Source organism: Alexandromys fortis, unplaced genomic scaffold (genome assembly GCF_014885135.2).
Source record: "Alexandromys fortis isolate MF-2015 unplaced genomic scaffold, M_Fortis_MF-2015_v1.1 scaffold_52, whole genome shotgun sequence".
Classification (NCBI taxonomy): Eukaryota; Metazoa; Chordata; class Mammalia; order Rodentia; family Cricetidae; genus Alexandromys; species Alexandromys fortis.
The window spans coordinates 3,290,514-3,306,204 of record NW_026067929.1 but is presented as its reverse complement, the minus strand read 5'-3'; the positions used below and the strand labels follow the sequence as shown (position 1 = coordinate 3,306,204).

The window sequence follows — 15,691 nt, the reverse complement described above, 5'->3', positions numbered from 1 at the left end:
TTGGTTGTTTGAAAACTTCAGGCTGTTCCTCTCTAATCTTATAATGCAACACTGAAATTTTTTCTCCATTAAATCCCTCTGCCTGATCTGAATATCTCTCTATTATCTGTTTTATTAAGTTTTTCTAAAACTTGTATGTTAGCATTCATATTAACCAACTTTTTTAGTGATAACATAAAAATGATAAAACTGATAATATTTATAATTGACATTACATAAGTCCCATCAAAATTAGTTTTTCTCTCATTAAATTGTTCTGTTTTCAAACCTTTCAGCTTATTATCATACAGAGACCTAAGTCCCCCCACTGTAGTAGTGGTTCCCATTTTTTAATGTGGGAAAAAAAACTTGCTCTCTTTTTAAAACTAACCCCCCCCTTTAAGAATTCCCAATTACCACCTATTTACTTCTCCCTGCACAGTCATCTCAGTTTCTGTCTGTCTGTCCAGACTTCCAGACCTCTCTGGTTAGCTAGTGGATGCCTCCACACCCTGATCTTCAGGCAAGCTTCATTTGCTAGAGTATAAACAAGATATCACATATCACCACACCTATGTTCAGGAATCAATGAGTTTATTACTGAGATTGCAGACAGAAGTATGAATGAGGAATTAGAATAGGAACACACTTTAGTAACATTTATTTTATAAATGTGGGTGCCCTTGTATTTGGGGTATAGATGTTCCGAACTGAGACTTCATCTTGATGGATTTTTTTTTGTGATGAATATGAAATGTCCTCAACCTCTTTTGAATAATTTCAGTTTGAAGCCCATTTTGTTAGCTATTAGGATAGCTACACCATCTTGTTTCTTAGGCCCATTTGATTGGAAAGTATTTTCCTAATCCATTACTGTGAGGTAATGTCTGTCTTTGAAGTTGGGTTGTGTTTATTGTATGCACAAGTTTATCACAAATTAACATCACACCAGTTACCGTTTATGGAATGAGCTTTGAATCCAGTCAGAAAACGATTGGTTGCTCCACACCTTTCCTGCATCATTGCTCTGTGGGCACTGCTGCTTTTGTCTGAGGCACAGCAGCAGCTGCACCTGATACTAAAGCTGCCTCAGCTGACGACTGCACCTCTGCAGCCACTGCTGCTGCCTTGCGGCTGAGGTTTTAGACTGGAAGAGCCTTCATGCTGTCTTAGCTCTGTCTCTGTCCTTTATTTAACAGTAAGGATTCCAGAGCCAGACACTGGGTGAACACCTGCTAGCTCAGAGAGGCAGAGCTTCTTATACACCAAGGGGATGTTACAGGAGCTTGGATGACTCCACTGGGAAAAACAACAGTAACTATGCCACAGCCCAGATCTCAGATTCAGGGTGACAAATAGACAAAGCTAGGACACGGGAAAGGTTTCATGGAGCATTTATGGTTACAGAAGATGAAGATTCATTAAGGCAAGTTTCAAACACACTGCTTGAACAAACTGTTGTGAGCAAAGAGAACTCTCTGCTGTTCTCTGATGACATTCTTAGCATTTGAGTTGTTCTATGTTAGATGTTCATGTTGACATCCAAAATGATTAACTTAATATTCTCCACCATGGATTCATTAGAGTTGGATAAGATCTGAATTGTTAGGAAAGATTTTTACTACACGTTACATAATCATGGAGTGATTGTGAATCATTTGATGTGTTTTAAGGGTTGATGAAGTAAACTTTTAAGGCATTTGTAGGATTTCTCTTCTGTATGAACTATATCATGTTGAGTAAGGCTATAAAGATTCGCAGTCTTTGCTACATTCCCCACACTTTTACAATTGTCTTCAGAATGAATTTTAGTTTTTGTTTTATGTCGTCTAAGTGTTGAAGATGAGGAAAACCTTCTGTCACAGTCTTCACTTCTAGAGGTTCTCTCCAGAATGAAGTCTCTTGTGTTTCCTAATGGAGGCATGATAACGAAAGGCTTTGTGACATTCCTCACACTTGTAGGGTTTCTTTCCGGTATGAATTGATTGATGTTCCTGAAAATCCCTAGAACAGTAATACCGTTTGCCACACTCTGCACACTTGTAGGGATTGTCTTCAGAATGGATTGTTTGATGTCGCCTAAGGGTTGAACATGTGGAAAAACATTTGCCACACTCCTCACACTTATATGGCTTCTCTCCAGTGTGGACTCTCTGATGTTGATGAAGGCGTGAAAAGTAGGAAAACCTTTTGCCACACACTTCACACTTGTATGGATTGTCTTCACAGTGAATATGTTGATGTCGCCTAAGGGATGAACGTTTGGTAAAATATTTGCCACACTCCTCACACTTGTGTGGCTTCTCTCCAGTGTGGACTGTCTTGTGTTGATGAAGGTGTGCAAAGGAGGAGAACCTTTTGCCACACTCTGCACATGAGTAGGGACGACTATCTTCAGAATGGATGATTTGATGTTTTTTAAGGGATGAACCAGAGTAAAAATACTTGCCACACTCTGCACATGTGTACGTTTTCTCTGCAGTATGACCTGCCTTGTCCTCAAAGAGGAAGGCAGGCCTAGTAAATCCTTTCCCTCGCACTTTCTGCCTGCGGAGTTTCTCTCCAGTGTGAACTGCCTTGTGGTTCTTAAGGGATGAGTGATAAAGAAACGTCTGCTGACACTCTTCACACTGGTATGGTTTCCCTCCACAAGGAGTGCTTTGATGCTTCTTCAGTAAGGAAGGGTCATAAAAAGCCCTGCCACATTCTTTACACTTGTAGGGTTTCTCCCGAGAATGAATTCTCTGATGTTGCTTCAGCATTGAAAGATAGTAAAATAATCTGCCACAGTCTCCACACTTGTAGGTTTTTTCATCAGTATGATCTTTCTTATGTATAAAAAGTGATGAGCGAGTACAAAAGGCCTTGTGACATTCTTTACAGGTGAAGGGTTTTTCTCCAGTGTGAAGTCTCTTGTGTATAGAAAGTGTTTTATAAGAACTAAGGGCCTTACCACATTCTTCACACTTGTAGCGTTTCTCCCTTCTATGAATTCTCTGGTGTTGAGTGTGTTGTGAGTTACAGTCAATGGCCTTGTTGTAAACGTGATACTCACTGAATCTTGTTCCTGTTGAGCCAAGTTGAGACATGAACAAAGGCTAGGAAATATTCTTCATACTTTATCTATTTAAAAGGAAACATTTACTCAAACATATTGAAGCATCAGTGATAAACTGTAGCAGGAATTCTAATTGTTCTCAACAATAAAAACTTGGAGTCAGCTATCGGGGGTGCAAGCTGAAGGGTCAGAGAAGCAGAGCGACCAGCCACTAGAGTCCTTACCTCTACTAATGCCCAGACAAAGGGAATTAGACAAAATGTTCCTAGATTGCCTCCTCAGATTTCATCCTGAGACTCACTGCTCCTCAGACTGCAATGAGCTCCTGTAGCCTCCTGTCTTATATTCCTCTCTTGGTCCAGCCATATCTCTTCCTGTCTCCACCTGCTAGGTGTTGGGATTAATGGTGTACGGCTCCCAAATACCGGGATTGAAGGTGTGAGTCACCACTGCTTGGCTCTGTTTCTCTTTTAGACTGAATCAATTTTATGTAATCTTGAACTAACAGAGATCCATCTGCCTCTGTTTCCCAAGTGCTAGCATTAATGGTCTATGCCACCACTACCTAGCCTCTATGGCTAACTAGTGTGGCTATCTCTACACCCTGATTTTCAGGCAAGCTTCATTTGTTAGATTATAAATAAAATATCAACACAAGAAACTACAGTATATTTTAAAATCTCTAGGCACTAAGTATAAATGATAAAATATTGGAGGTAGAAATAATCTATTCTTCTACTAGAATAAGGGCATATCCAAATAGAACATAGACATAATGGCATATTATTCGAAGTTTAATAGCAAAGTAATTTGTAAGGGCATTGGGCATTTTACTGACAGAAATAAACCCATTAAACAATAGAGGTATTTTATGTCCGGACACTCATGAAATTATAAATTAGCCAATCTGGGAAAGGAGACAGTTAACTGTGGCTGTGTGAATGTCAGGCACCATCTAAATACAAACTTTATCTCCACATATAATTTTATTTTGAAAGACACAAAAGATAAGTTGTACAAGAAGTAGATGGTTCAAGAAAAGATTAAATTTATAGATCAAAAAGTCAGGTCAGTATTTTTGTTTTTTTGGACAACAAGAAAATATATACCTCAAACATATCAAGTCACAATTAAAAAAAAAACTTCAAGTTCACCTGTGTATTACACAAATTTTGCTAAGACAGCATATTTGTCAATGAGTAGATTAAAATTACTTATTTCCTTTTTTGTTTTTGCTGTTTGAAGACAAGGTTTCTCCATGTAGACCTTACTGTCCTGAAGCTCACTATCTAGACGAGGCTCATCACAAACTTAGAGATTCACCTACCTCTGCCTCCCAAATGCTGGGATCAGTGAAGAAAGCCACCATGCCAGACAATAAAATTACATATTTCTAAGACAAAACAGCTATTGTGCACTAAACAGAGAAACAATGATCAAGGCATGAAAACAAGAAGCTTGTGTTTACCAATAAAATAGAAATGCACAGAGCACAATTCATAGATAGTTTATAATCTTACACTGTCATTATGGACTTTATCAATGTGTCCTATCTATTTCCAGAACAAATCGTTTGAGTCAATGGAACTAAACCTTTAGATTTTAGGCTCCCAGCCTGTGTCTGGTATGATGTAATTGTGGGCTTGGCTCTATAAACCCAATTAAACTAGGATTAGACAGTGCTGGGATGACCAATGTATTTCCTTCCTGACACAAACCCAACCTTGTCCTGATCCTCCAATGGGGCAGGTGTGGGTATTTTTGTCTGGTCCAGATTCTGGTAAAAATCCTGACAAAGACTCCTTCCCTGGGAATCCTTCTAAGAGTAAAGATGTTGACTGAAGATGTAACAGATAAAAATTTTCAGTTAAATCCACATCCTTTGTCATTTCTGTGGATGCTGAATGAGTGATTTTGCATACACCCCTCCCTTCCATTACGTTGTCTCAGCTATCGTTCTGTGCCTTATTTCTTGCTTGCCCTGATGACCCTTGTGGAACTGAGAGTCAGCCAATCTCTTAGCTCACTTTGGATTCAAGAGAGCTGGAAGCTGTCTGTCTGTCTGTCCTCCATGAGCAGTGCCAATATCATTTCTCAGGCTGTATTAGTGGGCCTGGGAATCTCCATGTCTACTACTCTATAACCTCCTCATCCCTGGTGCTGAGCTCCCCCTTATGGCATTCTTTATGATGATACAAGCTACTTAATGTACGTCTGCAGTATTGTAGGTATATAGAACACAAAAGAAAAGACTGCCAAATTTTGCCGACACAAGGTAGGACAGCCTTTCAGAATATCCCGATTCACAGAGAAGTTGGTCAGATGCACTAGACTGAAGACAGAATCATCCACCTTGCAGAGGAACCTTGGTTGATTGTCCAGGCAGTCAGTTGTTTCCATCATTTCGCACATTTTTTTGGAAGTCACTTGCTTGCACTTCCTGTTTACTCAGGTAATATTATTTCCTTGTCAAATCTCTGATGGAGTTGATAGTTACAGTTTTCCTTGTTACCAGATTCAGGAAAGAAATGCACTGGAGAAGTTTACAGTGTATGGGGGAGACAGTATTAAAAGATAATTTTTGTAATGAAAGTTTTAATAGAGAGTGAATTGGGTATATAATTTTGGAATCACAAAGACAGGATAATAGAGTATTTTCTCTGAATTTGTCAATTGTTTATGGACATTGTTGATGTAATTATTGACTGTATATATATTGTATATAGTTATTGTACTTATTGTATATATTTTTTCTCATGTAAGTTATAACCTTCTTTTTTAATTTCAGACAAAAAGTGGGAAATGTAATATTTTGTTTGTGCTTTAACAAATAAAGCTTGCCTGGAGATCAGAGAGCAGAGCTAGCCACTAGTTAACCAGAGTGACCAGACAGTAGTGGCACACACCTTTAATCCCAGACCTTAGGGGGAAGAAACAGAAAGTGATGTACCTGGGCAGAGAGAGATAAGGTAGATGGAGACAGGAGCTTGGTCCCTTTCAGTCTGAGGATTTGGTAGAAGTAAGAAGTCTAATGGCTGGCTCATTTACTTCTTTGATCTTGCATCATTTACTCCCAATATCTGATTTGGGGTTTTTATTATTAAGATCAATTAGAATTCATGCTACATGCCCTTGCCTCAATGGATAACAGCATAGTGTCCAAACTGGACCAGCAGGACACAAAAGAAAGTGACTGCCAAACTTTGCCAAGACAAAGAAATTTTAAGGGTAGTCCTTAAAATTCCCTCCTTCTCAAAAATGCCTGGTAGAAGCCAGGTATAGTAGCATACACCTTTAATCCCAGAACTTGGAAGGCAGAAGCAGGTGGATCTCTGTAGGTTCAAGGCCAACCTGGTACACAGAGTAAGATCCAAAACAGCCAAAAGTACACAGAGAAACCCTTTCTCAAAAAAACAAAAAAACAAACAAACAAACGAAAAAACAAAACAATAGAAAGTATTTTCAAGATCTCCTGAGTGTGGAGTGGGCACAAGGGAGACGGTTTATTGGGAGAGGTGGAGGAAGGAAGGTGAGAGGGGATTAAATCTATAGCTCAATAAAAAAGAATTTAAAAATCTTAAAAAAATAAAGCTTAAAAAAAGTCTGCTACTTTTACTAGGTTTTTAGGCCAAAGATGAATGCCCCATTGTTACAGAAGAACTTTGATTAACTTTGATTAACAGGCAGCCAGATGTAACCGTTGTTAGGTAACATTTCACCCTTCTGGGTCTTTGATAGAATTTAAGACTAAATAATTAGACTTAAAGTTTTCCTTAGTTATGATAAAAGGTAAATTAGATAAAAAAACCATTTTTGACTCACAAAGATAAAATAGATAATAAAATATTTCCTCTAAATTTGCCAAATAAAAAAAGAACTGGCTATTGTAACCATAATGATTACTTGACAGCTGGTCTTGTTATATAAAGTTTTACTGTGTGAAAATTAAAACCTTCCTTTTTAGTTAAACAGAAAGGGGTAAATGCTGTGGAATAATGCTTCTGCACACTGTGAAGATGTACTGCTTTCATTGTTAATAAAAAGCTGATTATCCCAAAGACAGGCAGAAATTTCAGGGCAGAGTGCTGGGAAGAGGAAGGGCGGAGGCAGAGGAGTAAAAAGGATGCAGAGAAAAGAAAAACATGCCATATGGAGAAAAGGTACCACCACATGGCATAGTGTAAAAAAGACATATAGGTTAATTTAAAATGCAAGCGCTAGTTAATAATAACCCTTAGCTATCAGCTGAATATTTATAATTAATATTGAGTCTCTGAGTAGTTATTTGGGAATGGCTGGTGGGACAAAGCTGATCATGGTCCCAACAAAAAGCTTTGTGCACACTCCTCAGCACTGCTTCCATTACAAATCTGCAAGCCAATGAAAATAAACACTTGCAAGAGTTTGAGAATCAACAGAAGACCTCGAAAGAAGGGAACACAAGATCTTTGTCCAATTGAACTCATGGTAATATTAGCCATGATGCTTCCTATAGAGCTAATAAAAGTGGCTATCCTGACAAGATATGAAACAAAACATCTTACTAGCTCTGACATATCTGAGAATATTGGGTTTATACACAAAAGTCTTTAATTTCTTTCACAACTTGTGACTAGAATATATCCAAATAACAATAAGAAGCCGAGTGGTGGTGGCGCACGCCTTTAATCCCAACACGTGGGAGGCAGAGGCAGGTGGTTCTCTGTGAGGTGGAGGCCAGCCTGGAATAGAGAGCTAGTTCCAAGACAGTTGAAAATATACAGAGAAACCTTGTCTTGAAAAATAAAAATCAAACAAAACAAAAGCAGACGTAATATATGATAAACATATTAACTTAAAAATATACATACAATATATATGTGTGTGTGTATATATATATACACATCCCCCAAAATGGAGAATTACAACTCACTAACTGCCATAAAAGAGTGCATAATCACTGTGCCCAGACTGGCTTGATGGGTGTCCCTGAATCAACAGTGTAAGACCTTGTAGGTCATCCTGTCCTACTCTTCCTAGGTCTAATGACCAGGTAATGCTGAAGTAACTGGTAGTAAAAAGGTTTTTTTTTTTTAAAAACAACCAACCAGCTTCTGCTAAGTTATTGTACTTAATGGCCCTCTGTCACTGCCTGCCTCTCTATGATGGAATTGTAGGTTCAGCTTTATAAACCCAATCATGCTCACTTTGGTAAAGACATCTTTCTGGCATGAGTCTGCTCTCAACTTCTGCAAATAAATGACTCTCAGTCTGACCGGCGCTGAGTTCTTCCCTGAGTCTTACACGACAATGGAGAATCAACAAAAAGAAAAGCCTTGGAGGTCACTTTAAATAAAAGCACACCTTGCTGTTGGGGCGATACAAAGCTTAAGAGACTTAAACCATCATAAACGTCTGAGAGATGTGCTTTGACAACAAAGACCTGAAGGAGAGACCTAAAGAGCGCTTCCCATCATATCATGTTTCAAGGCACATGGCAAAGCCTCACTTTCTGTTGGATACTTGGACCTCAACTCTGCCACTGAACCCCCCAGTCCCACACACCTGGGTGCACGCTGGCTGCTGCTTGTCTCTCTCCATCTGAAGGCTCTGGTCTTTGCTCCAGAAATGTCACCAGGTGTGGTTTAGAGACAGCAAGACCTGATTATACAAAAAGGAAACAAGACTGTTTGAATGTCCTTCTACTGGGAATTGGCATACCCCTTCCAATACACCATTTATAAGGAAAGAGGTGAAGTCATAAATGGTTACAGATAATCAGATTCTAAAATGTTCTCTGACAAGATCAGTACAATACATAAATTAATTTACAAAATCCAGATTCTGAGTTTCATTTAATGGAAACAAGCAATAAAGCAGAATTCTGTAACACTTTAACTAAAAAGTATGCTCCATATTCATGCCGTTGAATTTTTAACAGTACCATTATACTAAAGGGAACAACTATCCATCACAGAAAGGCTAGACACAAAAAGAGAAAAGTGATATGTTTTTTTTAGTAATTTATTTATTTATTTTTTGGTGTTTTGCTTGCATGTATGTCTTTGTAAGGATGTCACATCTTAGAATTATAGACAGCAATAAGCTGCCATGCTAGGAACTGAACTCTGGTCCTCTAAAAGAGCATTCAGTGCTCTTAACTACTGAGCAATCTCTCCAGTCCCAAAGTGATACTAAACACAGAAATCTCCCTAATTTTCTGAAATCGAGGGATAGGACTCCCGCTGTTGAAATGCTCTCAAGAGATAATGTACAGAAGGAGTAAGCTATATGTTAATGGTGAAATAGAATTCACTATAGATGAGATCCTCACCCAGGAAATCCAGGTGGCTGTAATTCTCCAACATCACATCCCTGTACAGATTCCACTGAGCAGGCTCCAGACGTTCCCTCTCTTCTCGAGAGAACTCGATGGCCACATCAGAGAAGGACAGCATTTCCTGAAATAAAGATCAGTGAATGATATCACACTTTAATTAAAACCCTTAATAATAGAAATACTAAGCTACATTGGGCTGGATAGTTTTCCTGTGAACTGAACACTAGCTGGGGCCATTTGAGAAGAGAAAAGCATAATTGAGAAAATGTCTCCCTAAGACTGTCTTGTAGGGAAACCTATAGCATTTTCTTAACTAGTGATTGCTAGAACACAGCACAGCCCACTATGGGCGGTGCCACTCCCCTGAGCACGCACTTCTATCCAGTATAGGAATGCTGGCTGGGCAAGTGGCCTAGGCTCCAATTCTTTTTTTTTTTTTGGTTTTGTTTTGTTTTGTTTTGTTTTGTTTTGTTTTGTTTTGTTTTGTTTCGAGACAGGGTTTCTCTGTGGCTTTGGAGCCTTTCCTGGAACTAGCTCTTATAGACCAGGCTGGTCTCGAACTCACAGAGATCCACCTGCCTTTGCCTCCCGAGTGCTTGCGCCACCATCGCCCGGCTTAGGCTCCAATTCTTGCCTCAGGTTCCTGCCTTGACTTCCCTCATGACAAAATACAGCTGTATTTTGTCATGGTCTTTCACAACAATAGAAACCCTAACACAGGCATCATGTGTCTGTGGACACAAATCTAGATTTTTCCCAGGATGAAAGACAGTTAGAAATGCTTCTTACATGGGTATTAATGTTCCTCAGACACATCTGAAGTGGTCACATGATATCACACTGGACCCGCCGGAAAGAAAGACAAGGTAAACAATCCCATAAGCCCAGCTGGACATGATACATTTCAGACACAAATATAAAATGAATGCATTCACAGCATATGCACTTAGTCCCATGTGCTGCTACACACCACACACATATGCATTCCTCACAGAAAGTCACGGTGAGGGAGAAGAGATTTCTCAACAGCTCATGCACACAATCATGACAGTGACGTGGAATGAAAATACAGAGTCTGCTGCAGCAGCTCTGGCTGTGCTGTGGGCTCAGGATTTCTACAGAGTTCAGTAATGATGCAGATGACAGGGACACGGGACATGAGAAGGAGCAGGCCAGGGGAAGAACTCACAGAGTAAATATCATTTAAGTATCCGGTCATATGGGAAAATAGGCAAAAATAAGACTAACAATACTGCCTGATATTTAGAATAGAATCCACACCACTTGATGTTTTTGTCATTTTCCCTTCCTATCTTTTCTCTGGCAGGTACTGAAGTGGGCTGCGGTATTCCTAAGCATGTTTGTACACACGACACCTGAGCACAGTGTGCATAGCTGAGAAATAGAATTGCTGATGCTATCTTCACATGTCAAAATTTCCTAATTTTAGAATTTATGCTCTTCATATTTTATTGAGTAAAGTCCCAGGATGATCTATTAAAAAACTCACACATTAGTTTTCCTTTATATCAATACAGAAAATGCCAGCAATTTATGTAATAATGAGATATTTTGGAATAATTTCATGGTTAAGTTTTAGATCCTGCCGGGCAGTGGTGGCTCACACCTTTAATCCCAGCACTCGGGAGGCAGAGGCAGGCGAATCTCTGTGAGTTTGAGACCAGCCTGGTCTACAAGAGCTAGTTCCAGGACAGGCTCCAAAACCACAGAGAAACCCTGTCTCGAAAAAAAAACAACAACAACAAAAAAAAAAGTTTTAGATCCTGTCTCTCAATTTTGAATGATCACTTCAAACACTATCTTCCAGGTTTGCAAAACGTACCTTCAAGCTAGGTGGTGGTGGCGCACGCCTTTAATCCCAGCACTCAGGAGGCAGAGGCAGCCGGATCTCTGTGAGTTCGAGGCCAGCCTGGTCTATAAGAGCTAGTTCCAGGACAGGCTCCTAAGCTACAGAAAAACCCTGTCTGTAAAAAAAAAAAAATACCCTTCATAATGCTTACAGACATCCAGCATCTGGGAAAAGGTACTGGGGCTTCTCACTCCCTTTACCTTGTCCCAGAGTCACTGTTCACAAGTATAGTAGGCAATTTTCTTTGGGCCACCAACTAGCTCCCAAATACAGAGACTTTTCAATAATTATGAAAGCTGGTCTTTAGCTTATCCTTTTTCCACTAGCTCTTAGAATTTAATTTAACCCGTTTTTAAGCATCTATGTTTTGCTTCAGAACTTTAACTTTTCTTTCATTCTGCCTGTCCTGCTTTTCTACATCTTGTTTGTCTGGCTGGGTGGCTCCTCTGTCTCTGTCTCCTCTTCCTCTTCCTCTCTGCTGGGAAGTCTTACCTATATCTCATCATTAGCTACTGGCCATTTAGTTTTATCTCAGACCAATCAGATCCCTTAGGCAGGCAAGGTAAACAAATGCAACACATCTTTACATAGCTAAACTATTATTCCACAACAAGGAAGTCCCCAAGTGTTGGCTTCCTGATGTCACTGGTCCATTGAAGAAATCATTACATCTCCAACTCCTGTGCTTTATGATTCTTTTATTTTTTTAAGCTTATGATTTTATTGTCTTCATAACAAGATCAGCTTAAAACTGAATCACCCGTCCCATTTTTCTTCTAAATGCCTCCCAGCACCCTCTTAATTTGCAGTTGGGCTCAACGCACTCCAGCCTCAGCACCATCTCTGTTGTGGTTTTAGCATTTTTCTGGAAAATAGGCTGTCCTGTTTCCTGTCCCAGCACTGTTTCCCTGGGCATACAAAGAATCCTTGATCTTCTTGTACTGTATCATTTTATCTGGGGTTGGTCCTGGAAACATTTCTTGCAGAATATACGGGGGATCTTAGAAAAGTTCACCATGTTGGTAGGAATGATATGGGTAAAGCTTTACAATTCTCGATGCTTAACATATTTCTATTTTATATGAGCTTCAGTTCATTATATTTAACATATTGGTGAGATCATGTGTAATTTACATGTATCTACCTGAAATAGCTTCCAGTTTTACCAACTGTCACAATTAGTAAGACTATCTTTTTTTCTGAAAAATTACTAAAATATAAGTATGTAACCGGGCAATGGTAGTGCACGCCTTTAATCCCAGCACTTGGGAAGCAGAGGCAGGCAGAGCTACTTCCAGGACAGGTAGGACTATCACACAGAGAAACCCTGTCTCAGAAAACCAAAAATAGGATGTGTGTGTATATATTGTGTGTGCGTGCGTTTGTGTGTGTGTATGATTTACCCCCCTATCTCCTCAATGCAACTTCTCTCATGTCCCCCAACAGTCTGTCTCAAATATATGGTGTATTCTTCTCTAATTATTATTGTTATACACATGCACAGACATAGTACAAAAATATAGGTGTCTATCTATCTATCTATCTATCTATCTATATACACACACACTACACATAAGTGCAAAAATATGAATGGCCTATTCTGTCCACTGTTGCCTGTGTGTATGCTTTGGGGATTGATCACTTGTTACTGGATGAATGTTGAGTGGGCTCAGCCCCTGGGAAGACCAATTCTCCTCTCTTAGCAGTCCTTATGTGCCTATACTTCTGTTGGCCAGCAGACTGCCCCCTGCAGGGGATCTTGTGCCACTGCCATTGTTCAGGGCTTGTTCAAGCAGTCTTATTGTTGGGGTGTCATGGGTGCAGCTTCCCTTCCCTTTCTGGAAAGCACCACCTACAACAGACTTCCTGGACCCCAAGCTCTCATGATCAATATGGACCCTCTGCAGACATATTCCCTGAGCCTTCTACACAGGAACTGTGGTGTGGTGTATCTACTGGGTCAGGGCATCACAAGACAATAGTTCACTGGATTTGAATGTTTTAGTTTTCCATAATGCTCTCTGTGCTGCACTGAGCAGTGTCTTTAACAGCAGTGACAGCTACACTTCGGTGTAGGTCTAGGGAAAGGCATCTGGAATGCAGTTAGCAACTGTGATGCTTTAGTGGCTCCAGTATGCAATCCTCTGTAACTTAAGAACTAAGAAGTCATCAGAGACAACTGCTGCTAATGCCGAGATGTGGGAGACACTGGGGCACCGTTAGGGATTTAAGGTCATACTGCTCATGGGGGTGGTTCATGGGAATAACAGCTAAGCAGGGCTATTTATTGCTTCTCTGCCTTGGAGCTCACAAAGCCTCTTCCGGCAGTAAGAAAAGTCACCCTAAGGCAGAAGACCTTCAGGTCAGCTCAGGCTCCAATCCCGAGTCTTGTCTCTGAAGGCCAATGTGCTTTCACCATTGGGAAGAGCAAGAAACTTAACATCACAAAACTTTAGGGACAACTGAAATATAGCCTCCAGAAAAAAAAAAATGATGACATAGAAAATGTCTTTAACTAAAGGGCAGAGTTGAACAGCAATGAGGCCTGCAGATGTTCAAGAACCAGGCAGAATGAAGCAATTTAGAACACCCAGTGATTTCTCAAGGGAACAGAAGCTGAACTATTTTGAACTATTTTAGAAGCTTCTTCGTAGCTAGTACAGAATGTTACCACCTTTAGAAGAAGTGAGTGGAAAAAAATAGATCCCACTCTTTAAACCAGGGCAGTGGTTCTCGATGTGTGGGTCATGAATCCCTTTGGAAAACCTTCATCTCCAAACTTCTTCACATCAAATGACTTAGCAAAATTAGTTACGAAGCAGCAAGAGCAAAGGGACAGGAGTGCTGGACACGGACAACCATTGTGGGACAAGCAGACATCCCCCTGTTTTACAGTTAGTCTATCCTACATTACAGATGGAGGCCCTATCAAGGGTTAGAAAACCCAGCCCCCAAGGTAAAGTTGCAGTTCAGTTTCCTGTTCCTCATTCTGCTTTGCACCGGGTCCCTCACTCCACACGTCTGCAGCCTGTGTGCTCTCTCACCCTAGACAAAACTTTTCTACAGCAGCTGATTCTGGCAGTCTGCATTTCAGATTTCCCACCAGCGACCTGTTGCGCCAAAGGTTTTTCATCTGTGAATTCTTTAACTGGCAGAGAAAATGGACATAATCAAGATCTCAAGACCGTTACACTAGTCTGGCTACAGAGTACAGAAAGGACCACAAACCCGTTTGCTCTAAAAAATAATGAGAAATCCCACAGCATCCATACGAGAATGTGTCAGAAGTGAAGCAGGCTTCTTTACCAAAGCTGCTCAGTGAGCTCCCAGCTCCCCCTCAGGAGCAGGCAGTCAGCTGACCATCCTTAGCTTGCAACCCTGGACCCAGCACTGTCATCTACTCCGCGCTCCCGGGCTGCTCTCCTGTCCCAGAAGCCCAAGGCAGGCTCGGGCTGCACGCGGCGTCCTAAGGAAACCATCACTCAGGGCACAGTCCCTGTCGCCCTCATCCCAGTCAGTTGAGCACAGCACCGACAAGGCTGCTTCTCCCTGAGCTTCTTCAGCCAGCCCGGGTCCGCTCCCTCCAAGACGGCCCCGCTGCCCTGCACCCTGGACCAACCTCCATGTCAGAGACGCAACGGGAATACACAGCAGGCGGGACTCTCGCACAACTTTGGGGCACGCGTACAAGTAGAGACCTAGAGTGTGGGGTTTCCTGGAAGGCAGTCTGTGATGTCGCAGTTGCGGGGACTACATTTCCCAGAAATCTGCACGAAAGATAAATGACCCATAGGAAGAATGAAATTATAAACAAAAGATTACGTTGGGTAGTAGTGGGAGGGGGGGGATGAGGAAGCAGAAATTAAAAATACAGCATGTGGGGAGGGGCTCATTAAGGAATCTGGAGAAATTTTCGTAAGGCAAAATCGCAATCACATCACAGGCTATTGTAAGACAAACTGCAGACATCATGGGTCATAAACTCACAACAGGTTGAAACACTTTTAGCAAGGTACATTAGGCTTAGGAAACAGAACCTTGTTCTTGTAAGGTATGGAGACTTACTAACAATGTCTAAAAGTGTGATCTGACCAACAGTGTATAAAATGTGGTTTCCTAGCAACAATGTGACTACTGTTGGGTTCCAGATCAGCTGTGGAGAGTCGGTCTGGTGCTCACCTCCAGATCTACAGCAAGACATGTATAAACGTGAGTCAAGACTTTGACAGAAATATTGGGCTCACAGGTCACTTCTGGTCCATATGTTCTGATTTCAGTCTTACCATGACATTAAAAATCACGTTGAGCTGTGTGGTGGCGGCGTATGCCTTTAATCCCAGCACTTGGGAGGCAGAGGCAGGAGGGTGTCTGTGAGTTCGAGGACAGCCTCATCTACAACAGCTAGTTCCAGGACAGGCTCCAAAGCTACAGAGAAACCCTGTCTCAAAAACTATCCACTACCCAC

The 15,691-nt window shown here is 40.9% G+C and overlaps 2 protein-coding genes across 4 annotated transcripts in view; one reads left to right on the top strand and one right to left on the bottom strand.

Moving 5' to 3' along the window:
- LOC126503279 (zinc finger protein 58-like) overlaps positions 1–15,691 on the top strand; it is a 151,352-nt gene that overhangs the window by 70,591 nt on the left and 65,070 nt on the right. The window lies entirely within an intron of this gene.
- LOC126503277 (zinc finger protein 58-like) lies at positions 403–14,994 on the bottom strand. Its single transcript, XM_050144841.1, is given in 5 exon segments — positions 403–1,859; positions 1,861–3,046; positions 8,582–8,677; positions 9,351–9,477; positions 14,846–14,994. Coding segments are annotated over 5 exon segments (1,641 nt in total). The 5' UTR covers positions 14,852–14,994; the 3' UTR covers positions 403–1,633.